This window comes from Cimex lectularius, unplaced genomic scaffold (genome assembly GCF_000648675.2).
Source record: "Cimex lectularius strain Harlan isolate CLEC.00 unplaced genomic scaffold, Clec_2.1 scaffold7, whole genome shotgun sequence".
Lineage (NCBI taxonomy): Eukaryota > Metazoa > Arthropoda > Insecta > Hemiptera > Cimicidae > Cimex > Cimex lectularius.
The window spans coordinates 2,168,803-2,194,236 of NW_019392731.1; the positions used below are offsets into that span (position 1 = coordinate 2,168,803).

A 25,434-nucleotide genomic window follows, 5' to 3' on the forward strand; every position below is an offset into this window, starting at 1 on the left:
AATGACTCAAGGGTGTGGAATCATGGTGGGAAAGAAGTCAAAATAACATTACTGTTGTTACGTTTGTTAAATCATAAATAAAATCACTATTCATAAACGTATAATTGTTTTTGGAAAAGCTCAGTAATTAAATAATTATGAAAAATTCACCATGTCACCATGTATGATACATTAAAATTGCTAATATATGTTTATCTGTATAAATTTTATATCCAAGCAATTTTAAAGGAATTTTTCAATGATTATAATAGTAATTAGTTTGAAGGAGAATTACAGAGATTAAGGTAAGTATTGAACCTAAGATTGTGCGGTTTTTGACAAATCGAATGGTTGACCCACTGGTGGCCCATCTCATTAAAATAAATAACTTGACTGTAGCTGTTTCTTCACACTTTTATAACAAATTAACTATAAGAAAATTTATTGTAAAAAAAAGTTTGTGGGTTGGCACTGAAGGTGGCCTATTGCTGAAGCACATCTGAGAGGCAATATTACAACAGTAATATGCAGCCCAGGTTGATTAGAAACAACCAAAGTATAAAAAGATAATTGCTTTTTACTTTTTTATTAAACGTTTTGATGTTACAGTTTTATCTATGAATAAAAACAATTTTTAAAAATTGGGGACCACAGTAGAGAGATAGAATCTCGGCTAATAGACCCCTAGGTCGAAGTTCCATTACCACCATTACCCCTGGCCCTTTTTTTCACACAACCCTTCCATACCCTATTATATATGATAAAATAATCAACCGATTAAAGTTTTGGTGATGAGATCTTCTCTAGAGGTCATATGGAGACTCCACATGACCCCTAAACACGATCTCATCACTCAAACTTAATTTGCTGCAGGTCAATAAACATCCAAAACAATCAACAGAATCTTACTCTGGCTAATTTGCAAGCTTATAAGGCCATTGAAATAAATAAATAATTTTAAAACTTTTTTTTTGTAATAATATATATAATACAATTGACATTGTTTTATAGGTATAACCGACAGGGTTAAAGTAGGCAAGAAAATTGGTTTATCTTATGATATTTTGGCAAATTTACTGCTAACATAGCAGTTAAAATATTATGATTTTATATAAACATAAATAAAGAAATGTAATTTATTGCATAAGTTTCTGAATTTTTTTTGTCTGCTCATCCCTGCTATTTTTGAAAGAAGAAATGCATCCAACAGATCAAAAAATTACCAAACTACAGGTTTATCAGCACAAAATTAAACAAGAAATCTTAAAAAATATACTTGATATTCCTATTTTTTAATATTAGAAAGTACTACAGATTACTTATCAAGATGAATATATAAAAACAAAACGAAATAAATGGGTAAAACCTGGAAAATGATTGAAGATGTGAAATAGAAATAATTATTATATTAGCACTTGCAAAGTTTATTTTATTTTTATAATCAGTACATAAGTATGTTTTTATAACATTGAGGAAGAGCTGAGATAATAATGTTAATTTTGTGAGGCATGCAATCTTTTTTAAATAATTTTATTGTTTATGCACTATTTCTACAAATATAGTGAGTAAAACATTAAGGCCCCCTTTCTTTTCTGTTAATAAATAATCTTATCAAATTTCTATTTCAATAAATTATCTGCACAGTTATCACCAACAAGTGATAAATTTTAAACAGTAAAGATTTACTTTTCTTTATTTTCATTTTGCATGTTGGTTATCCTAGAGACAAGATAGGACGTCCATTGTGATTCCGGAATGTTGCAAGCCCAAGTTGGAAATGAAGAGGGAGGAAGTGTAATGTTACTCATTATCGACCTCACTTCTTCAGGATTAATTTCAATATCCGATCTGATGGTTTCTTCCCCAGATGATTCCTAAAACAAAGCAAACAAAAATTGTAAAAAAGTTTCATAAGTTTTTTTTAAAATTCCTACATCTGAAAGATTGTTGATAGTTATGGACTGTTCAATACTGTGGATTGTAGCTTCTTCCGGCTCTGAGCTGTCTCCATCAGAGTGAGTTTCCCCATCTCCCTGTAAAAAATGTACAAATAAATCAAAACGCCTGAAACTTTGTTACTGAAAAGAAATAATACATTGTTTATGTTTGAAGACTCATGAGGTAAAAGTTCATATCCAAAATAAGGAGTTGCAATCGCTTCATCTTCACTGTCTTCTGTATCCAAATTAATGTGATTTTCTCTGAGAGAAAACACTCCACCGTCCATACATTTGGAAGGCTCCGGAGACCAGCTGACAACCATTTTGCTTGTACACGGTTCCTAAGCAAAATCATGAAAAAAATCTATTAGCAATTTGTCTGAACAGGAGGCTAACTTACTTGTTCTATCAATAAAAATTGTTTATTAGTGGTAATAAAAATTACGATACCTACAGATTACTGAGATAAAATTTATATAAGTGTTAATAAATAAACAAATGAAAAATGATGTTTTCAGAGAATTTTTTGCTTGAAACATATAACTCTATATATGTATATTGTTTAATTTATACGTATTGAATACTATTACCTGTTATACAGTTTTTGTTGTTGATTAAAGTTTATAGTTACAAAAATTTAAGTTGTTCATCAATTTAGCTCAATATTAATTTAAAAGCTTTACTTGTTTTTCATGGAAGGTGTTTGGAGACTTATCTTACTGATGATGATGAGTATTAAGAGTTGGGTTTTGTTCCCTGAGCACTGCAGCCTCCTGGCTTGTTGTAATTTCCTAGTTCCTTAATTCAGTGCAATCAACTTGGCCCTTCTGCTTATGTTCCCTTTTTTTGCTAGGAGTATTCTTGTCTTCTTCAAACTATTTATGCATTGAGCCATTGCTTCATATTCAAAAATGATATGGATTATCAATGAATATGCTTAATTTGGTTATAAGTTTTCTCAAATTCCAGTGACGGTCTGATCACATTTGCCAGTCTTGGTGAAGGTTGTTTTAGCAAAAGTTTACTGTGTCTAGAGCGGTGCTAAATACAGTGAACTTATGATGAAACAACCCTCACCAAGACTGACAAAATCACTGCTGCCCCTGCATTGCAAGGGCTAAACTCAGAGTAGTGATAGCACTACTAACCGGTCACTGGCATCTGAGAAAACATCTACACAACATGGGCATATACAATGATGATCCCATCTTCAGATTATGTAATGAGGAGGAGGAAACAGCCACCCATATCTTCGAATGCGACGCAACAGCTCAATGGAGACAACCTAATATATGAAAAAACATAGGGAATGAAATTGTAGCAGCGTCAGTCAATGACCTGATGCTTATAAGGAAAAGGATTGAGTCTATTGAATTGAATTAAGGAACTAGGAAGGTACAATAAGCCAGAAGGCTGCAGTGCTTGGGGACCACAAACCCTGCTTTCTAGTACCCTTATTACCATACCATCCATCTATTGCAGGTTTGATCAGTTCCTTGCTGTTTCAGCGTAGGAACCATTGCTTCCAATGAGTGTTATTAAATGATCATTTAATGTCCAAGAAAGTTCCTAATGTATTTCTTGGTTGTTCAGTGAATCTACTACTTGTATAGTTATCTGATGTAGAGCTGATTCACAGGATTTTCCTTTTTGGTGGGCATGTTGATATTTGTGATGGGGGAGGGTTTAGAGAGACTTATTTTACTGAGTGTATATCTTATAAATTTGAACTATGTTTTGTTTATAAACACGAGTGAATGGCGAAACACCTTTCTTTACAATATTAGATAAAAATATTTTAGAAAAAACAGTCATAGTTTGTTATTTTGTAATTATATTTATTTACTTACTTGTGTTATGAGAATAAAACGTTTATCAATATTTTAATCAGTTTCACACCGTCGCCCTTATCACCCCCTCTGCTCAATGGGCTTCTGAAACCTCTCCAGTGTTTATAAACATATCTTGACATGTATTTTATCTACGACTATTTTTTATTTTCAATTTAATATAAATTTGAACCGTGTTCCGTTTTTAATTCGTATTCTTAAAAAGGGTGCGGAATTCGATTTTCGGCCCTGGTGTGTTTCAAATGCACAATAACTGACGGGACGAGGCCCAAAATGAGGTTTTTGATTTTGTGTTTTGCCTTTTTCAAGTTCGCCTCGGCGTTTCCCGAACAGGGAAAATGGGATTTTACATTCAACCAGGTAAAAAATATAAAAGTATATTATATATAATTTCAAAAAGGAAGGCAGGATAATCGTATATTTCGGTTTGGACGGGGGTCCGCTGCCGGCTCGGCCCGTTTCGACCTGTCTACGTTTCAGTTTTTTCCCTTTATCAGACTCGCGTTCATTTCCGCTCTTTTACTTCCTTCCAAATCTTAACTTTACCCCCTATTAATTATTTAAAACAAAGATATCTTTTCAAGGAAAATATCTAGCTTATTATGTCATCCATATGGTGAACAACCTCAATTGCTAAACTACCTCCATTGGAAATATTTATGCTAGGAAAAGCTCAGTATGGCTCCAACAATCAAACTGGATGGGAACATAAAATTTCAGGCACACAGTAATATAACACAATAATATGGCACACAATGTAAACTGCTAAAAAATGAATAAGGATATTTGTAATTTATACTTATTCTACTAATTCTAATTAAATTAACCGATATATTCTTGTTAGTTGGGTAAAACAAAATAGAAAACACAAAACAAAAACGAACAAATGTGAATCCTCATTTCTAGTAACGGATTTACTTAAGTATAGCAAACATGAAAATTACTTATTTTGTAAACAATCCCCTTTTCTTGTTTTTTCTACATTTTAATCCCGTTGTATTCTCTTTAACCATGGGAAGACATCATCTTGAACCAGAAGAATATTATTGTGAGAATAATGAGTCATCGAGGTCACCGGCTAGTGGATATCGCAGAGGCAGTTGGCATTTCTCAGACCGTGGTCTCCCAGGCTTTAACCCGATTCCGAGAGACTGGAAGTGCCAATAGAAGACCTGGTAGTGGATCTCAGCACATTACGACGCCAAGGGAGGACAGAAATATTGTCATTGCTGCAAGACAGGGCCCTTTCCATAGTGCCCACTAGATCCTAAATGAAGTAGAAGATGTTTTTGCAAAGCCTTAATCAACACAAATGATTGAGAATCGTTGGCTTCACATCGTATGCCCCTTTCGTATGATTTGCAACAACAGCCCACCACCACAACTCAGGAGAATATAGTGCAGTGAGTGCCTAGAAAAGAGCACCAATTGGAACGATGTTATGTTATTGATGAGTCGCGTTTCTGTCTGTATAGTGGTAGCAGGTGCTGAAGAGTCTATCGAGAACAAGGGATGAAAACAATGCCCCTGTTTGTGCTCCCTTCAGTGCAGTTTGGAGGAGGCGGTGTAACGGTCTGGGCTGGGATTTACACTGGAGGACGAACTGGACTCCATATTGTTGAAGAGAACCTCACCACAGTCCGCTATGTCCAAGAAATTATTGAAAAATACATCTCTCAAACCTCATTGTCAGGGATTTTGGATTTGGACAATGCCAGACCTCATAGAGGCAGAGTTGTCCATCATTGTTTAGAAAACCTGGGAATCACCTTGGGAATTGGGAACCTGCTCCTTCCCCCATGTCTCCAGACCTCAATCCTATTGAGCACTTGTGGGATGCGTTGCAGGGAAGGCTTTTCGATCACCATCCACAGTAACAACTGAGTGCAGCATTGTAATATCTATGGAGTTAAATTCTTATGAAATTAGTGACAACCTTATTAACAGAATGCCTGGTGCACAGAGGTTTTAGCTAACAGGACATTATACACGGTATTAATTGTTTAAAAAAATTATTGTGTCCAATAAACAATTATGGAATTAAAACTTTTTTTTTGTTATTTTTCAAAATCCCTTAATTAAATTTTCATTTAGTAAAAAACAATTTCTAATTAATTTAAATGCAATTTATTTAAAAAAAAAAATCCTGGGCATATTCAGTGATGTAGATTATGTGATGAGGAGGAATAAACAGCCACCTATCTTCAAAATTGTGTTATAAACCCCAAATAGACATTGGTTGTATATGGATGAGACAAAGAAAAACATTGTAACATTAATTTCTTATTTAATCCTTATTTAATTGGATCAATTATTATATCACATATACAATTGATTACATATTGAAATTGCTTCCAATAAACAAATGATTTCTTATTTGTACTTTAAAAAAAAAATAAAACTATGGACATATTTTTACAGATTGCCAAAGATATGACTGTCGTCAAAAGTCTATTTAAAGACTCGAAAATATTCATTCGGGGTAAGCGTTCTTTATATATATGATTCATATTATTATTTAAAAAATATTGTCCATATTATGGTGTAAATAATTTAATAATTTACTGTTAAACCATTTTCAGTATTCTGTGAAAATCAGGATGTCAAGTTGAAAATAAGATGGTCCCTCCGAGAGTCGGCTTGTTGGCAGGACTACCAACAGTTTGGTCAGGTATCATCATAATCGTGATTATTTTACATTTATGTCCTCATACCATTTTACAATGTTAAAATTTTCAGCCTTCAGATTACGAAGGCCTTCCTGATGGATTTGACAATAGCACTACTGTCATATTTAAAACAAATGATAAGGAGTATTCTTGTCGGGATTTTATACATTTGGTAATATTTGAATACTCAAAACATTCAAATCATTTTTAAATGTTTGTATTATTTTTTTATTTATTTTATTTATTTTTTTGTTTTTTATAGAAAGAAATACTGGTTAAGGATCTCGAAACACTTCCCGATGAAAAATATTCACCTACCTCTTCAACTCCTGTGTACTCAAGTGAACAGCAAACATTAAATGAACCCCATTCAGTAGGTTTACTCAGACATTGAGTTAGTTAAATAAATTTTAAGTTTGATTTATTTTTTAGTACTCAAAACATCCTGTGTTTACAATAACAAAAGATGGATTTTATAAATTAGATATTCACATAGAAGAATCTAATGGAAATGAGTTTGAAGTTAAGGTTCATATTGAAATGAAAGGAAAAGATGGTGGATATCTATCTGCTGCCAATTGGCCTCTGTTACCAGTAAATATCAATTTTTTTTTTAAATTTTCCATAAATTTAAATTGCTTGATTTTATTTTTTCCAGTTTTATGGCATAATGTGTTTGGTGTATGTCACTTTAGGCCTAATTTGGCTTTTGGTCTCTTTCCTCCAGTGGCGAGATCTTTTAAGAATCCAATTTTGGATTGGTGGCGTTATATTTCACGGAATGCTTGAAATGGCAGCATTTTATGCTGAATATTCCAGTTTCAATTTAACAGGAGACTCGATGCCAAACGTTATACTTCTTGCTGAATTAGTCTCGTGCGGAAAAAGAGCTATAGCAAGAATGCTTGTTATAATAGTCAGCCTTGGCTATGGAATTGTTAAGTATGTTCTTTAACACACTGTTCATAAATATATTTAATTGATTTCTAACTTTTTGTTCAGGCCGAGATTAGGGCCCATGCTCCACAGAGTGTTTGGTGTAGGAATTCTTTATTTCCTTTTAGCTGTCACTGTATCATACATGAGAGTGATAAAACCAAAGAATGATCCTGCCAATCAATTTGTGATAGCAACAGTTCCACTTGCAGTATTAGATTCCGCCATTTGTTGGTGGATATTTATTAGTTTAGCTCAAACAACAAGAACCCTTCGACTTAGAAGGTATATTTTACTTAAAAATATATTTGTCAACTGAGTGAATAAATTACTATTAATGAAATATTTTGTAAATTGTAGAAACTTGGTGAAATTAACACTATACCGGCATTTTACTAATGTTTTAATTTTTGCTGTGGTCGCTTCTGTAATATTCATGCTGTATTCTATTAAAGCTCATCATTTGACTATATGCTTCACAGTAAGTAGGTGATACAATTATAAATATGCACTGAGAGGCCAAAAAGTGGCCACCCATTTTTTATTTCTTCTTATTGTAGAGTTTACTTGATCTTTTAAAAAAATCAAATAAAATAACAAATTAAACTAAAATTTTTTTACAAAAATTGTATAATGGTATAATGTTTATTACGGAGACATTCGAAACAATAAAACGATCATCTTTATGAGATATGACAGTCAGATATGCTTGACTCCTTCACACAACAATGCTAAGACTCTAGCTGAATCTGTATCACTTAAAACCATCACTCAAACGAATTTGAAACTTAAAAATGGTACAACTTAAAGAACTCAAACCATCGGAAAATATTAGAAACAAGCTTTACAGAAAACCAACAAAAAAGAAATTGACTATTTAAAGTTTTATTTACCCCTAATCCTTTAAAATGGACCAAATATTGTTATGAGATAATTAATGGAGGATTGTCTAAGAGATAATTAAAAATATTAAGGGTGACAACTTTTTTCCCCTATCAGTGTATTAAATAAATTATAAATATACATTATAAATATATAATTTTGATAAATATTAATTATTAACAAATAAATTAAATCACTTTGTTTTCAATCAATTTCAGGATTGGAAACAGCTTTGGGTCGATGATGCGTATTGGAAATTGCTGTTCACTATAATTTTAGTAGTTATAATGATTCTATGGAGACCTACAAATAATAACCAGAGGTACAGCAAACTAAATAAAAATTTTTAGAACAATATATAATGAATTTATTTTTCAGGTATGCATTTTCCCCTCTTTTAGATGCACCTGAAGATGATGATGATGAGGAAGAAGAGCAATTTGTAAATGATGCATATGGTAATGGTTTTATGACAAATTTCCAACATTATAACTTTTTTTGTCATATAACAAGATGAGGGATCCCCGATTTAATATGTTTTTTAGTCTCTTGGTTGAAAAATATTAGACATGCCTCCATACATTCTTGCCAATGGACTCCAGAATATTTATTGATTAGTTCCTTCTTTTTTTACCTAGGTTAAGAAAATAGGCAGGTTTGTATCAAACGAGATTAAAACTGTCAAAAGTTACAAAAATGCTCAGTCACTATGTCAAAATAGTATTTAGCAGCAAGCCATAATAGGTATTGTTATTCGGTCATCGGATATTGAAATACTTTGTGAGTGGATTTTTTTATTTTTTTTTTTAAATCACAATGAAAATTTGTATGTAAAGGGTGCTTAAAACAAATCTGAATTGTTTTGTCATCTTTTGGTTTTTGTATCATTTTTTATCTTTATTCTCATGTATTAGGATCCTGCTTATTATTTTCTTATCTTAATTGATGGATATATAATAACAGTTCTTCATTAAAGGTAGGAAAGCACATTTTTTTAAATTACTTGAGATATTTTATTTCTCGGCTCCAATGGTCAATTGACAAGAATGCTCATATGCTTGTCTACTATTTTTCGTTCTAGTAATACAAAAACACTTAAAGTTGGTGATCCCCTTGTAAGTTATATTTGAATTTTCAAAATAAATGTATGTTATTTTGTAAATTAAACATTTTTGTCCTCAATATACCTGTTTTTAAATAATATCATAAAAAAACAAAAAAAAAACATAATGGATATATTTTAGGTGTAAAAATGAGGAGCCAAGGAACTGGGGCAGCATCACCCAAGTTGAAAAATAATTCTAATGCGGTAACTAACCAGATGATTCATATAATATGAAATTGTTGTTGCTATTTGATATTGTTAATAGGATTGTTATTTACAGGATGAAGATTTGAAATGGGTAGAAGAAAATATACCTGCATCATTGGCTGATACGTAAGTATAAGTTATTTCATTATTCAGTTTTTTGGAAGGCAAGTTGTTTTTAATAATTAAAAATAAAATATTTGCTTTTAGAGCCCTACCAATTTTGGATTCTGATGAGGTAATTTAACATTTTTTTAAAATGTAGTTTTAGGCGTAATATTAACACATTCTGTTGTATTTTTAGGAAATAATGACTACTAGGTTTGAGTTGTCAAAAATGCAATAAAAATAATTAAGGTAAAACATAAGGATGTCTATTTGATTGCTAGTCTTGAAAAATATCAGTATCCTCATTTTGTGAGCTTTTGTTAACTACAAATGATTTTTAAAATAATTGGAGGAGTCATTATTTATTTTTGTTTAGTACTTAATGATTGATTTTTATTTTTTGTTAGAGTTAAATTTTTGATTCTATGAATTGAGAGTTCCTTTTGTAATATTTAATATATATTGTTGCTGCGTGAAATGCACAAGTGTATTTGTTTTAAAATTGTCTTCGTTTCCCCCATGATTGGATCTCTCTTGACTGATCATGTTTACAGAAAGCTAAAACTATCAAAGAGGCAAAAGAAAATGCAAAAAGATAGTGTTAAATTTGAGTTTGTGTACGCGTTTTTCTAAACAATATTTGTACAGTTAAGGTAAACCTCTTTTCCTCATAACATGTACTGATTTGTGGGATTAGAGCATTTTCATAAGCCATAACTACGACTTGGTAAATTAAAAACGATTTTGTAGCCTAGTTCAGGTTTTCAGCAAGATATGAATAGTTACATTTCTTTCCTTTTTTGGTTGTTTTTCCTTTTTATTTTTTAGAAGTGATGATCTACTGTTTTTCTTTTCCTTTATTTTATGTACATTTATTTTACAGCTATGCATTTTGGGGTCAGTTTTGACTACATGAGTTGTATATAAACTCCCTGAAGGTCGCCTTGGAGAGGGGAGCTGGAAAAAATGGTCCCAAAATGCATAGCTGTAAAAGAAATTTACATAAAATTGTGGTAAACAAAAACAGGTTGCAGAAATTCATCATTCTCAGCACTTCCCAGAAAGATATGAATATCTCAAAATTTGTAAATTATATTGTATTGTTTTTTGTAATTTAGAGTTCATTAGGACTAATCTGGCTGAGAGCCTACCAGTCTTTTATTATATAATTTATAGTTCTTTAATACTTTCTGAAACATTTTTCTGTTCGTGTATAATGGCTAGACATTAAAATGGATATATTATAGTAACATACTATCCTATTATTCTATAATAAATTGTATATATTTGATTTTCACTTATAATTTTGTATTTAACATAAGATTATAACAGAGAAATATTTTAAAACTTCTGCACAGAAAAGAGTAAATTGTGGTGATATACTGAGGTTAGAAAATTTATAATTTAAAAACAGAATAATAAACTATTGTAGGCCAAGTAAAACTAACATAATTATGATAATAATCTCTAGGTGAAAATCAATTAAAAATAAATTTTGTATTTCATTACCCACCTTCAAGATTAGATGCATGTACAAACTATTATTTATTACCACAAGTTTATTCCAAACAACAATATATTCAAAGAACTGTAATATCAGTGGCTGAATCAAAACTAAATTGTTCATGGTTCATTCTTGTTTAATAACCTATCATTTTGAAAATTAATGATATTGACAGACTAAGTTGGTTATATTTGCAGTTTCCACTTGCATCTATTAACAATATATGACTATGTTGGAGATGATCAAATAGAATACAACTGTTAATAATTTAATTTATCACAACCTTACATAAATTCAATATTTTTTTTTCAATTACCAATAAGCAGAGTTGGAAGATTAAGTTGTAGCTTTCTTTTAACTTTTGCGATGTACACTTCTAGGCCTTAATATGTTAAAAATGATAAATTATGCACCATAGAGATAATTACATACCATTACATTTATTTAGTTATTTACAAATTAATCAGAATTGTTTGCAACATTTTAAATTATTACAATGATGTGATCAGTACAAGAGACCTGCCTACTAAATGGAATTTAAGTTTTAATGCTGTGATCTTCAAAACCACTGTTTTGCTTTTAGTTAATTTATTGTATATTAAGTGAAATTAGAAAACTATAAAAATAGAACTTCAGAATAGATAATTTGATATTTTTATACAATTTAAAAAACCGACAATTTTCTATTCTTTATGGCCATAAATTTCTTTGAAATCTAGTTTATTTACAAATTGTTAATTTATATAATTTATAACGGCAGAATTTTATTGTGCCAAAATTTAGAAGTCGGTGTTAAATTAATTTACTCTTTTATGATTGATGTTTTGAAATTTAATTATATTTTGTTCTTAATTTATATTTTAAGCATAAATCAAAGAAAATGTATCAGATATGTGTACATTATATGTAAATAAATTTGTGAACTTGTGAATTTTTATAATTTAAATAAAAACATCCAGGAGAAATACGAAATTGGTAAATATTTTTGTAATTACTAACTTACTGTCAAGAGTTACTGTGATAAATTGTTGTTTTTATTTGTTTGATTTTTAAATTCTGTTCTATCCAGTTATTCTTGAAAATGGGCAACCAAAAAGAAAAAAAAAGCCTTTGATAAAGTATCAATAATCAAACATGAACATTCTATGCATGTAGTACTCTCTGAAAGCATCAATATGTACATCCACTTTTTTTTTGTCCCTGATAATAGTTTGGGACTGCTGCAAACTAACAAATATGAGATATTCGATGTGTGAGTTATGCATATAAAAAATGTTATATTCAAAATCAATTAAGATGATTTCTCAGTATGTAAAAACCAATACAATGGTAAATCTCAATACCACCATTAAATAAAAAAATGTGTACAGCATATATAAAAATTCATTATTTTGGCAAAGCACTGATTTTCACATTTAATAGGATTTAATCATAATGGGATAATGAAGATGTGCTCAATTGATGTGACTTGTGGTTTGAATTTAATCTATAATCGTTTATAGGACTCTTTTTGAGCGGGAGATAACTGATTACATGTTTAATGTCGGAAGGCTTTAGGAGGAAGAGAAAGAGGTAAAGGAGTAATTAATTGAGTCTTGTTCGACTTAATTGTCTGTAGACGATTATGAATGTCGGTGTGCAACATGAAGATGGTGGGTAGGTGCTTGACAAAGAATTTTTCTTCATCCAATTTGGCACTACAACCTTGGTAATTAAATATTAAAGGTCTAAAAGCTCTATTATATCATGACATTGAACTTATTCTTGGTAGTTTGTGGCAATAGGAAGATTTCTTTCAATGTAGCTTACCTTTTTTTTTTTTCATATTGATTCTTTACATTTGTTTTAATTAAGCAACAATAGCAGAGGTCATTATTAACTCCCAAAAGCCCATCTGTAATTCAGGGCTGCTGAGATCTGGATCGAGCCCCTTATAGTGAAGTGTCGCTGCGTCAACCCCTTGATTGTTGTGGCCACAGATGCTCCTTAATGCTATTTAATAACTTGTTTATAAAAGTATAACAACTTTTGATAAAGGGATTTTGAAAAAAAAAAAACAAGTATAAAATGTGAAATTCTATTAACATAAATTCTATTTACCTTTGGTACAAATAGCTTAGCTCTATGAATTTGAATAAACTACTTATGTATCAGCAAATGAATCTGAAGGGCCATGAAATGCAATTATAATATAAAACAAATGAATACAAAATAGAGGAAATTTTTGACATAATGCGAGTGGCACTTTCCTTCCCTTTTTAAATTTTTTAAATACAATCAATTTTGACTAAGAAATTCATATACACAAAATATTTTAAATAATCTTAGAGCAATAATTATAATTGTTCTAAATAATCAGTCATTATTATAAACATGAAAAACCACACAAATATTAGAAGACTGTCACTGGGACAAACACACTCACAAGACTGCAATGTGGAATAATTTTCACATTGTCATGAAACACAAAGCCTTTCTTTCACGTTGCTAACAGCTCAAATATCATATCAAAAAACATAAACAGAAAACTAATTTTGAAGACATCAATAAACAAAAAACAACACATCTTTTGACCATCTGAGTAGAAAAATATTTAATAAGATGAGAACTAAACTAGCGTTATAATAAATGTAGGAGTTTCAAAGTATTCTGCATAATACAGCTATACAAATATAATTTATAAACAAAAGATAATGTCACAAACATATTTACAAAAGCATCCTTATAATGGTACGAGAGCAAAGGATTTAATTTTTTAAAACCAAAAATAACAGAAGCTTCTACATCACATTATCTTATAAACTAGACCTAGCCTATGAAATCGTTCGATGATTTCTTTTTGCTTACATTAAAACGTTTTTATAACCCTAGGAGATAATGTGGTAAAATCGATACATTTAGATTTATATTACAATGGAAAATTTATAATTAAAGTAATAATTTTATTATGTTTATAAATTCTAGCGAAGATATTTCCTGGGTATCACACATAGCTAAGGTACATTTAGTTAAAATTCATATGAAAGAATATAGTTATATATCCTTAGCTAAATATTAATGAACATAGCATATAAATTTAGTATACCATTATAAAACCAACAAAATTGCAAAAAAATAATAATAAACTAAGGAAGTAATTTACATAAATCTGTTGAGCTTATATAGGTAATTATATAAATCTGTTATTAGATAAAATGTTAATAGCATAAATTTCTGTAGTTCATAAGTAAATACATCTAAACAGCTTTTTTGGACAACAATTACATCTAGTAAATCCAATATAATATAAGACTTATAGGTAGTCCACAACCACAAGTTTAAAGGAAGGGCAAGCACAATAATATCATTAAATAACATCAACATTGAATATTTATAATATTATGAAAAATCATTATGACCAGAAAAGTAATGTTGTTTTATGCGCAACAATTGGAAATTACTATTTTCTTAAGATGCAAAAAGAAAAGGTTTGGAGTCGTGTTTTAGCACCGTAGATAAAATGAATTGATGCAGGAAAAACCAACTTGATTTTTGTTGTTCCTCGACTATGGCACAGAAGACTAGAGGTTACACTGCCACAGTATCGTATGCTGTGAGCCCTCCGTTTTGGAATTGTTGGGGCCCTCCTTCGTTTCTGAAAGTTGAAAAAAAAATTAAGACTATAAATTTAATTTATTACAAAGATATGTATATAAGAATTAATGAAGTAAAGCATAAAGGTAAGCAACATCATCTTGTAGAAAATTAAATTATCCAATTTTAGTATAAAAATTCTAAAGTTTACAAATAATTATACATACAAAAAGTATTTTTTTAGCAAAAATACTTTGTAATTAAACAATACAATATTCCATAATCATTCTTATTTTTGATCTCTTAAATCTATTAGAACTGAAAGCTTAAAGTTCTAAAAATATTTTTTTAACAGCAAGCATATGTAAGAAGTTGTAATTATACAATTTGTGCTACTATGTTTGTGGCCTACTTGGAAAACACTTACGTATTCCTGTATTTGCAATTCATGTAACAAACAAAGTGTGCATTAAAATTATAATGAAACAACAAAATTAAAAAAAAAAACATCAGGCAGGAATGTGATACATATGAATCTATAATTTGTCTACTGTGCTGCAAACAAATCAACATTGACAAAAATCACACATATCTACTTAAAAAATTAATCACACATCTAACCATTTAAAATTCAAATCTACTTACAAATTTAAGTGTGAAAGTAAAGTCATTTGATTAAAATAATTAGAGAAAGGTTCACCTTTAATGGGCCACGTGTGATTTTTAGGTATAAAGTTTTGGATTGTGTTATTGTTTTGTGAAGGATTAAGATAGTTTTTCAGTTAATTTTATTGGATTTTATATAAGTTTCTTTGCTTTTAATTTTAAGTAGTTCAGTATCATTTGACTCACCTTTCTATCAGTTTGCGCATTTCCTCGGTGGTCATGCCATCCTTGGAGTTGTTGCGCGTTGACACTGAAAATACAGTTAATGAACTATTAATAAATATCGGACATATTCTGTTAATTGACCTTACGATTTTACTTGCTGGTGAAACAGAAAAATTCTCGTTATAAAAAATTCTTCATTGTGAAATAAATAAACACGACCCCCTCTATTGTAATTTTTCTTAGATAAGTTAAAAACAAACAAAAAAATTACCTTAAATTAGACAATGATACCCTTCCTAGATGATGCCCGCAACCCTGATGAAAAACAGAAAATCCAAATACAAATGATGCAACACAAGCCAATTTTGCATGCACGTGCAATAAAAGTAAACAACTTTTTAAATAATAAAATTTTTTCAAACTAGGAAATTAAAAAATTAATCTAAGCTTTCATCTAATGAGTTAATAAAGGGACTACAAGATTCTACAATGAAAAAAAATATTCTATCAGTTTTTATTAAATAGTATATCAGTTGTTTAGTTTTTATGGCTTTTTCTTAAATTTAGGTTCCTTAATTTGTCATGCATTTTTCATCAAGTTGAATATTTCTAATAGACAATATACGTTAATAGGTTGTGATGCTATAAAAAAAATAATCAAACAAAATTATTGCATATCCATTTACAAGTATATGAACAACTTTAACTGATTCTAAAGTTGTTTAATTCCAAATCTTAAAATTACAAACTTTATTTATTTATTTTTTAATGATTATTAATATATATATTATATGACAAAATGCTAAATAATGTATATTTATGTATAAAGTTTCAAATTATACATAAATAAATAGTAAACATAATATAAGTTTCAATTAAATTTTGGGATTTTATGCATGAGAATGTAATGAGGATGAATGTATAAATGTATATTTAAAAACAAATAATAACAATGAAATAAAATAATTATACTGAAAGAAAGGAAGAGAAAAAGAAACTATAAAACAAAAACCATGCAATCAACCAAACTGCACAAGCTTTTTTTTTCATGGTGCACAATGTGTACTTCATCACTAAAAACAGAAACAATGAGATATGAAATGAGAAGATTATGGAACGATGAAAATCTAACAGTTTTGAAAAATGTGCAATGAATGTTTGATTCGACTGAAATGAGATGAACAGGGTTGTGAAAAATAATCTCATCATTCATAAACAAACTTTACCCACCAATTTACCTTTATAGTTTGTTGCTTGTTTCACATCTTTTCTCCATATAATTTATTAAATATTTTCTTTATTGTTCATACCTTGGTAGTTTCTGTTTGCCATATCCCTATCACATTCAGCCTCAGACATTTCATTACTTTCTTTGCTATCATTAGCAGAAGAGTTGGCATCGTGGTTCCTTGGAGGTGGTGGTGGAGGCTCAGGACTCCCTGCCAATGTTAAATTACGAGCTGATCCTATTCAATGTTCCAATATATATTTTTATAAATTTATTGTTAGTAACAGGAAGCTTATAATTATATTAATTAATATATCATAATTCTGGCAGTTAACAATTATATACAGACCAACGCTCCTCCTTCCAAGAGAGTTTCTGCTACTGTAGTGATCGTAAGGTGCTCCATAAGGTGTATACTGGGAACCATAGGGATCGTCTTCTGTACAGTTTGCTGGATCATCATATTCTGGGGAGAAAGTTGAATTCGGACCAACCCTTGAATATCTTCCATTTCGTGGCTAAAATCAATAAGGTTGTTAAAATGATCACAGTAAATTAGACTCAGTGTTACTGACCATAGACTGAGATCCTGATCGGTGATGTACGTTAGTTCCAACTCCTCCAGGTCCTAGAGTGCCACAGTGGCCATTTTGATGAGGGAAAGTTTGAAACTGCATTGCCTTTGAGGGGTCCATTTCTTCCCGGAAGCCAAGGAGATGGAATGTAGCATACGGGCATATGTCATCATCCATACCTAAAATGGATCAAAAACAATGTTACACAGACTGTTTATAGTGGGGCATGACCTAATAAACACAGCTAAAATAAATAAATAAATAAAAAAGGTGCAACAGAAATTTGAAACAAACACACACCGCAAGGCTTCTACAACAATTAATCACTCACTTGTTGCAGCTAAAATATTTTATTAAAAAACATAACAAAACTGATTCTTATTTAAGCCACAATCAATCTAAACCATGATCTACAGATATGTGCATTATTAATATTATAATTAAATTTGGTTAAGTAACTGTGAAAAGCAAGTCAATTTAATAAGAGTTGCAGTTAAAGTATAACTTAGCTGGATCATTAAATTAAATAGATTATTGCATATAGATAAATATTAATGTAATATTGTGTAAAGTATATTAAAACACAAATGTCAAAATATATAATTATAAACATACTAGTTGGTAACGTCAAATAGTTAAAAAATATTTCTGAACCAATGTTTTGGTATGGAAGAAAATAAACATATTAATTCAGTACTGAATCACCCTTGTTCCTAGCTACTTAAGTTAATGTAATTAACATGGTTGTTTAAATATTTTTTTTAAACAATATTATGTTAAATAGTGAAGATCAAATTTAATAAATTGGTATTACATTACGAAAGGACCTGTGGAGGCCTAGTAGTTAAGACTTAAAATTGGCCATACTAGTGGTTCTGGCTTCAAATCCCATCAAACCCTTTGGAATTCCATTTTAATAAAAGTATTGCAAAGTAGTATGACTTCTTGTGATGACATTCAACAAGTAGCTGGATGTGAAAATGTATAAAAAAATAACAGTATAAGCAAGGGACGTAAGATGCAGGCTGTTTAACTAACAATCCAGCTAGTTAAAATTAACTTCACTTTAGCTGCGCCAGTAAATGCAAAATAAAAACAATGGAACACGACTTGCTCTGCACTGATAAACAACTTAATGGGATATAATGTTAATAAATTAAATTATATCTGTGGCAGAATACTTGATGATTCTCAACTTTACAATCTAATAAAGTTTCCACCACTCTTCTGATTGTGACTTTGTAGAAGTAAATTCTGAAAACAGTCAATTTAATATATGTATAATTTATATAAAAAAAGGAAGATATATTTTGTGTAAAAAAAGCTTTGTAATAATAAATGCGATAACAGATAAAAACAAATTATGAAATTTATGGTGTTGTAAAAAGGGATAAATAAAAAGTTGATCTAGGTTTAGGATTTCTACATGCCTTTAGGATGTACATTTCACAAGTATAAAATCATACCTGGTTAATCTGCAACATCTTCTAATGACCAATGTACTTAATAAAATGTCGTAAATTCAAATTCAGCATGATGAATTTGGATAATTTTGTATAAAAATTATATAATCAGAATAACAAAAGTCACTTTTTTAATTATTTATTTTTTATTATTGAAATTTAATACATAAATTAAAAAGAATTTCAAGAAGTTTTAACGTTCTAACATTATTATTTAGATAACTTTGTCTAGTTTCCACCAAATTGCTTTAATAGCTTTTGCAGATAATGTACGAAGATGGTGGGGCTTTTAGTTGCCTGAATTTCTGAGCTTGTGTAAAGTTGAGAAGGCAAGTTGGAAGCTACAGACTGACATGAATTTACACCGAATGTCGCATAGAAATGTAACAACCCAGTAAATTGTTAGTTTTCTTTTCTTTCTTCTCCTTGTTTTTAAAATAGTTTGATGGTGAATTGTTACAGTATAGAAGACCAGCACCCAGATGCACAGGCGAGACTATTATACAAATCTGGAATTACCTGCTCTATGGTACATTGTTTCATCCGATCCAGGGCACCTTGGCAATCTGCCCCTACATGGAGTATGTGAGGCTAATTCTTCATACATATGTCTCCTAGGATCCCATGTTGAATGACCACTGCACAGACCTGCTCTTCCTATATTGTCAATTGTTCCAAAACGTAAAAAAAAAGGAAAGGAAAACTTTGGGAAACCTTGTTTCACTTCGGCAATTGTTTGGTAAAAAAAACAAAAAGTCATTCAGCACAAACAAAAAAAACAAGAATTCCCAAATAAAAAGTAAATAAATAAAACCAAAATAATAAATTTAAACTTAATTGTGTAAAATAAAAATTCAAATTAGGCCAGGTTAAATGTGTACAACTCGAGGCGTATATCAAAATACGGAGGGTGTGACTACATTGATTAACAAGCTTAATAATAAATATCGTCTTACTTATGCCTGTACCTCGCTTAATCCTTTCACATGTGTTATAATTAGATCCAGGAACGGGTGGCAGCTTTCGGTTTGGTGGTGGTATATAGCCAAGTTCATCATGCAAATCAGGACATCTTTTGTCAATTGTATTTCCGCCAACCATGGACTGATTGTATACAATATCATCTGCAAATTATTAAAAAATCACAAATACTAGTATATTATTAAGAGAGTTTAATAATGTGCTACATGATTTTAATAATTAAAACAAATTATTTTACAGTGATTGGCCAACATTCAAAATTCCTATTTCAAAGGAAAAAGTAAGTAATTAATTGGTGTTATAATAAATCAGAAAGAATAAAAACAGATTTTGATTTAAATATTAACACTATGAACAATTTTGAATAGTAGATCTTATAATTGTTTAAATAAAACCTGCATTAATTGGCCATTCAAGTAAACTTAGCGTAAAATATTTGGTAAAAAGTAATTACTAAGTATAAATATAATAGGAATTAATTTAATTATATTTTGCCAATACATATAAATGTTGTGCTGATAATCTCAAAATAAGCTTATGAAAGAAGTGGTTATCTTTCTGAACTGAAATCCATTGAATATTACTCATTACCTCTGAGCCTAGTAGATGGAGGCCCACGAGAACGTCTAGCAAGGGCGACACAAATAACAATAATTCCTACAAAAATTACAATAATGGTTGCCCCTGCTGGTACTACTACGTTCAAGTCGATCCACTTTGGTATCCACGGGAAGTAATGGTGTACATCCTGCACGCCTCTCTTTGGTGGTGAGACAGTTCCTTAAATTAAAAACAAAAAAAAAGTCTATTTAATAAATTACCTTTGTGTTGAGTTCCTTTTCCTCGAAGAAAGCATACAACAATTATGGCTACAATTATCACTAGCAAGGCGGATATAACTGGGACGACAAGATTTAAGTTTGCTAGAAGGATTCGCAGAGGAGAATCTGGGCCATATCCTGAGTCAGGCACTTCACGAGCAGGAGCAATTGTACCTGCAACACCACCCAAGCAAATGTCACTTTACCGTGTAAATTTTTACTTATTATTAATTTTCTTACTTATAATAACAATTTGCAAAGACTTCATTATAAAAATAGCAACAAAAAAACCACAACAAAATAATAGAAAAAAGTCAAATAATAATTGACAAGCTTGCTTTGAGTGGTGCTGAGGCATTTAAAACTAGTTTAAATGTATGTACTTAAGTGTGATCCAAACATCAAATAAACCCTAATATTAAACACATTAATTAAAAGCACCTCTAAAAGCGAATTGTTTTATTGTGATGTCCTGCTAATTCCTGACCAAGTACATTTGGTTATCAGCTGCCATAAAAATAGGCAAAAAGATTTAATACCAAAAACACAGAAGTTAGGAGCTTTAAATGAAGTCCACAGTATCACAGTAAGTTATCTGATATAATCGATATCCGCCTTTAGTAGTAAAAAGTCAGGGATAAGGCCTATTTGAAGGGGGTGTAACACTTACTTTGTCAAGCTTTTGAGAAATACATTCCCTTCATCTTTGCCCAGTAAGTGGCCCGTTCAGCATGAGTTCACTGACTCACAGACCAAAAGCCAGAATAAAATCCTTACAATTAAGTTGGTAAATCTCGCTTTTTGACAAGTTGTCAACTTGTCTTTAGGTTATCAGACGTTCTTTTCTAAGTGAACACATACCTCAAAAAGCTATTCTAAATCTTTGTTGTTTAAGAACTTTACATATTTTTTCTGATAGTTCACCAATATTTGACAAGCAATGAAAACCTAATAATTCATTTTTGGTGGGGTAGCCGAGTCAGATTGTTTCTTATTTTAAAGTTAATTTTTTAAATTCATTTTCTAGCAACCTATCGATAAATATTTCTTGTTATCCAATGTTTTTATTATTTGTATTTTTATTATAATCAGCGGGTGTTAATGGGAGTCTATGAGCGAAATGAATCCTGCAGCCTTTTGGGTCCATGGGTGGGAAGAGAGTGCTCGTATCATGATGTTTGTAGTTGTGGGTTTTTCATCTATTTCAAGTAGGTTCCTTATTATGACCAGTTTTGAGTTTAAAAAGTTTAAATAACCATTTTTATTTATTTTCAATGTAATATAACTTATACCAGGCTGTAAAGAATTAATTAATTGCAGGCATCCTTATAGATCCTCCAGTGTTCATATACATAATTGTCTATATACATCAAATATCATCTACATAGCTTTTCTGAAAAATGACAGATTTAATTAATTTGTTATTAGATTTGTAAAAAAAATTTTCCAAGTTAGCTATGAATATTTCAGCACAAAGTGGGGATAATGGAGACCCCCATTGGTATACGGCATTGGTGGTCTATTGATAAAAAGTTATAAGGTAAAGCTATTTTAAAAGCCGCTAAAGAAAATAGTATAGTTATCACTGAACACCAAAAATACATTTTTAAAGTTTAAGAATTCCTCAACAATAATGATTACACGAATTTGAATATATGCCAGAAAGAGGGAAATTTGAAAAAACTTGTATGTTGAGTTGATGAATTGTGGCTCAGAAAAGTGAAGTACGATAGCTCAAGTGGTTAGAGTAGCGGGTAAAGAGCCGGAGGTCATGGATTCGTGCTTGTGACACAATTTTTCAGTTCAACCACACTTTACATAAAATTTATAAATCAATTTAAAAAATTAAATTTTGTAAACTAGGACTAACTAAAACATAAAGCTTATAATTTTTTATCAATTATTTTAGTTTAAGGCACTAAAATGGTGAATTACGAACTATCTAATAGACTAAGCACAGAATAGGTCGTTATGATAATGACATAAGAATGACGAATGAGGTTCTATAACATTAAATGGATAATTAAAAAAATATCGAAAGAAAGAAAGGAAGAAAGAGAGAGAGAAGGGGGAGAGAGAGGGAGAGAGAGAGGACGAGAGAGAGTGAGAGAGAGAAGGGGGAGAGAGGGAGAGAGAAGGGGGAGAGAGGGAGGGAGANTTTTTAATTATGACTATTACCTCCGGTAATTGTTAAAGTAGCGAATTCATATTCAGCAACAGCAAAACCAGCATTATTGTGAGCTGTGACTCTCAAGTTATACCACGAAGCAGGGTCCAAATCTAAAACGACGAAATTTCCTCCTGGTTTAACATTATTCGATACCTGATTCCATTCTGTGGACATCCTAAAAAAAAAAACCATGTTAAAAGACTTTTCCTTAATATTCTTTTCAACAAATAAATTTTAACTGTTACATACTTCTTCTTATGTTCAACAACAAAGTACAACATGGGGCAGCCACCATCAGACCATGTGCTCAGATGTAAAGTGATGCTGTTAGTAGAAACTTCAATAAACCGGCTTGCTTCTGGTATTATGGGCTTTGACCCTTTAGTTCTTGTGTTCAAAATGTCAGATTCATCACCGGTGCCAATGCTATCATATATACAGTTGGATTAAAATACTGGATGAATAAAATATTTAATGAACATGTACCTGTTGTAAGCAGTCACAGAAACCATATATCTTGATCCACACCAGAGATTTTCAAGAGTAAATTTATGGATTGTAGGTAAAAGCTGCATGGTTTCCCAATCTCCAAATTCTGGTTTGTACTTAACTGTATATCCATGAATAGGCTCAGTGTCGGCAGCATTAGGCTTGATCTTCATTGTGATTGAATTAGTTGTAGTCGATTGTAAAGTAACTTGAGGCATATGAGGAGGAGCTACAGAGATTATGAAAAAAATTATAAAATTTACTTTAAATACAATGTAATTATGAAGTACAAACCAAGGATGATTAGATGATGAGTAACAGAATCCTGACCGAAGTTGTTTTCCACAGTGCATGAATATTCACCTGCATCAGCCCTTGTTACAGATTTGATCAAGAGTGAACCTTCTGGCAGTTGTTGCATTCTGTCATTAGTCTCAAAACTGATCCCCTTCACTTTCCATTTGATATCAGGAGTAGGCTTTCCAACAGCAAGGCAGGGCAATTTAACGTCTTCCTTGTAAGTCGCGGTAAATTTTCCATCAAATGAGGCAATTCTTGCTGGTACTAAATTCCAAAATCAATCACAATACCTATTAATGTCGATTCATAAATTTATTACATCCTTTTTTAATTTAAAAAAATACCTTTAACGCTTGGAGACAATATAACTGACTTTGAAGGCTGCCCTTCGCCGATGTTGGTAGAAGCGGTGACCCAAAATTCGTATTTTCCATCTTTGTTCAGTCCAGAAGCTTCATATGTCATTTGGAATGCTGGCATTTTTTGACTTTTAGGTACCTAGAATTAGTATATAATATATATTAATAATCGTCAAGTTAAAATTGTAATATAGAAATAACTAACAGCATTTCCACTATCAGGATCTTCCTTGAAATACACAGTATATTGAGAAATTATTCCATTTGGTTGTGACGGAGGTTTCCAGGAAATGAGAATAGACTCATCAGACATTGCTAAAGCTTTGACGGCCGTTGGAGAATCAGGGACTAAAACATCGATATTTGTTTAAAATATACGACTACAAACTGAGCTTAAATTTTCATACCATCTTGTTCTGTTTGACAATGAATAGGGGTACTCTTAACACCATCTCCTCCTGATGTGAAGGCCAAAACCTGCATACTATAATTTGTGTATTTCTTCAATCCATGAATAATTGTTTCACTGGATGCTGTAATCTTAGAATCTTTTGACTTTTCATCTTAAAAACAAATATTTATTGTTAGAATAATATAATTTGTTGTGATGCAAAAAATAAAGAAAGAAAGAAAAAATACTCACCATACCAAGTATCACTAGGCCCATAAATTACTTTGTACCCTTTAATAATTCCATTGGCTGTTTCTGGTGCAGGTGATACCCATGAGATTCTAATAGTTTGAGATGTCAATGTTGTGCAAGTGACTTCATGCGGGGGTTCGTCTGGAATACCTTCAGCAGTATATTGTTTGGTTTCTTCACTCATTGGACCTGCTCCAAGTTTATTAAAAGCTTGTACAACGACTGAATATTGTGTGTAAGTCCTACAAGCAGAGGTAAATTACAATAAATTGCTTGCATTTTAATTTTAGCCAGATGTTCTTACTTCAGATTAGAAATCATAAGATGGTGTTGCTTTCCTTCTTCTTTGCTGAATTCAACTGTCTCAAATAGGTACGGTTTGTCAGAATCAGAGAGTTTGTAACCAACATAATAACCCTGAATTTCTCCATTCCAGGAATCTCTTTCTGGTGGGCTCCATGTTACTTTAAGAGTTACTTGATCTACTGCTTCCACTTTAATATTTGTCGGAGAACCACTGGGTGCTGTAAACATCACAGTATAAATGAAGAGAATCTATTGGGTTTAAAGATTCACATACCTTCTTCAGCAGTAATGATAGTCACAGGTTCGGAATGTTCTGATGTTCCTACTTCATTTTCAGCAACAACTCGCATATGGTATGTAGTAGCAGGGTTTAAACTGAAGACTCCTGATGTTGTTTGTTGTCCAGGAACGTCTACACGGACAACATCTGCATCCCATGTACCTGTTAGAGAGAAAAAAAAATTATGCAATTATTAAAAAATATAATTCAATTTCTTGTGATAAAAGATTAATTTCAA

General features: G+C 30.9%; 3 protein-coding genes across 52 annotated transcripts in view; 1 reads left to right on the top strand and 2 right to left on the bottom strand.

Moving 5' to 3' along the window:
• Positions 1-1,376: 1,376 nt before the first annotated feature.
• LOC106663910 lies at positions 1,377-4,017 on the bottom strand. Its single transcript, XM_014389147.2, has 4 exons — positions 3,770-4,017; positions 2,075-2,260; positions 1,914-2,012; positions 1,377-1,853 (listed from the first exon to the last, which is right to left on the bottom strand). The coding sequence occupies exons 2-4, from the start codon at positions 2,240-2,242 to the stop codon at positions 1,662-1,664; spliced, it is 459 nt and encodes a 152-aa protein (XP_014244633.1). The 5' UTR covers positions 2,243-2,260; positions 3,770-4,017; the 3' UTR covers positions 1,377-1,661.
• Positions 4,010-12,011, top strand: LOC106663909 (transmembrane protein 87A). The gene is made up of 15 exons (XM_014389145.2): positions 4,010-4,129; positions 6,191-6,251; positions 6,352-6,440; positions 6,509-6,610; positions 6,701-6,811; positions 6,871-7,032; positions 7,097-7,380; positions 7,441-7,659; positions 7,735-7,855; positions 8,475-8,578; positions 8,635-8,714; positions 9,501-9,565; positions 9,642-9,694; positions 9,776-9,803; positions 9,870-12,011. The coding sequence occupies exons 1-15, from the start codon at positions 4,043-4,045 to the stop codon at positions 9,909-9,911; spliced, it is 1,608 nt and encodes a 535-aa protein (XP_014244631.1). The 5' UTR covers positions 4,010-4,042; the 3' UTR covers positions 9,912-12,011.
• Positions 12,012-14,512: 2,501 nt separating this feature from the next.
• Positions 14,513-25,434, bottom strand: part of LOC106663839 (Down syndrome cell adhesion molecule-like protein Dscam2) — a 125,649-nt gene continuing 114,727 nt past the window's right edge. For 34 of the 50 annotated variants that reach the window (XM_024226822.1, XM_024226819.1, XM_024226809.1 and 31 more), the window contains exons 19-37: positions 25,191-25,358; positions 24,915-25,134; positions 24,611-24,852; positions 24,375-24,530; positions 24,173-24,315; positions 23,953-24,106; positions 23,603-23,872; positions 23,306-23,537; positions 23,069-23,245; positions 22,828-22,994; positions 20,420-20,608; positions 19,804-19,971; positions 19,367-19,504; positions 17,385-17,563; positions 17,159-17,327; positions 16,892-17,047; positions 15,603-15,666; positions 15,178-15,183; positions 14,645-14,811 (exon numbers count right to left, since the gene is read on the bottom strand). In XM_024226822.1, the coding sequence (XP_024082590.1) occupies positions 14,745-14,811; positions 15,178-15,183; positions 15,603-15,666; positions 16,892-17,047; positions 17,159-17,327; positions 17,385-17,563; positions 19,367-19,504; positions 19,804-19,971; positions 20,420-20,608; positions 22,828-22,994; positions 23,069-23,245; positions 23,306-23,537; positions 23,603-23,872; positions 23,953-24,106; positions 24,173-24,315; positions 24,375-24,530; positions 24,611-24,852; positions 24,915-25,134; positions 25,191-25,358 (3,065 nt within the window). In that variant the 3' untranslated portion in view covers positions 14,645-14,744. Of the gene's footprint in view, positions 14,812-15,177; positions 15,184-15,602; positions 15,667-16,891; positions 17,048-17,158; positions 17,328-17,384; positions 17,564-19,366; positions 19,505-19,803; positions 19,972-20,419; positions 20,609-20,649; positions 20,824-22,827; positions 22,995-23,068; positions 23,246-23,305; positions 23,538-23,602; positions 23,873-23,952; positions 24,107-24,172; positions 24,316-24,374; positions 24,531-24,610; positions 24,853-24,914; positions 25,135-25,190; positions 25,359-25,434 lie in introns of all 50 variants that reach the window. The other 16 variants (XM_024226833.1, XM_024226834.1, XM_024226829.1 and 13 more) reach the window with 2 other exon arrangements.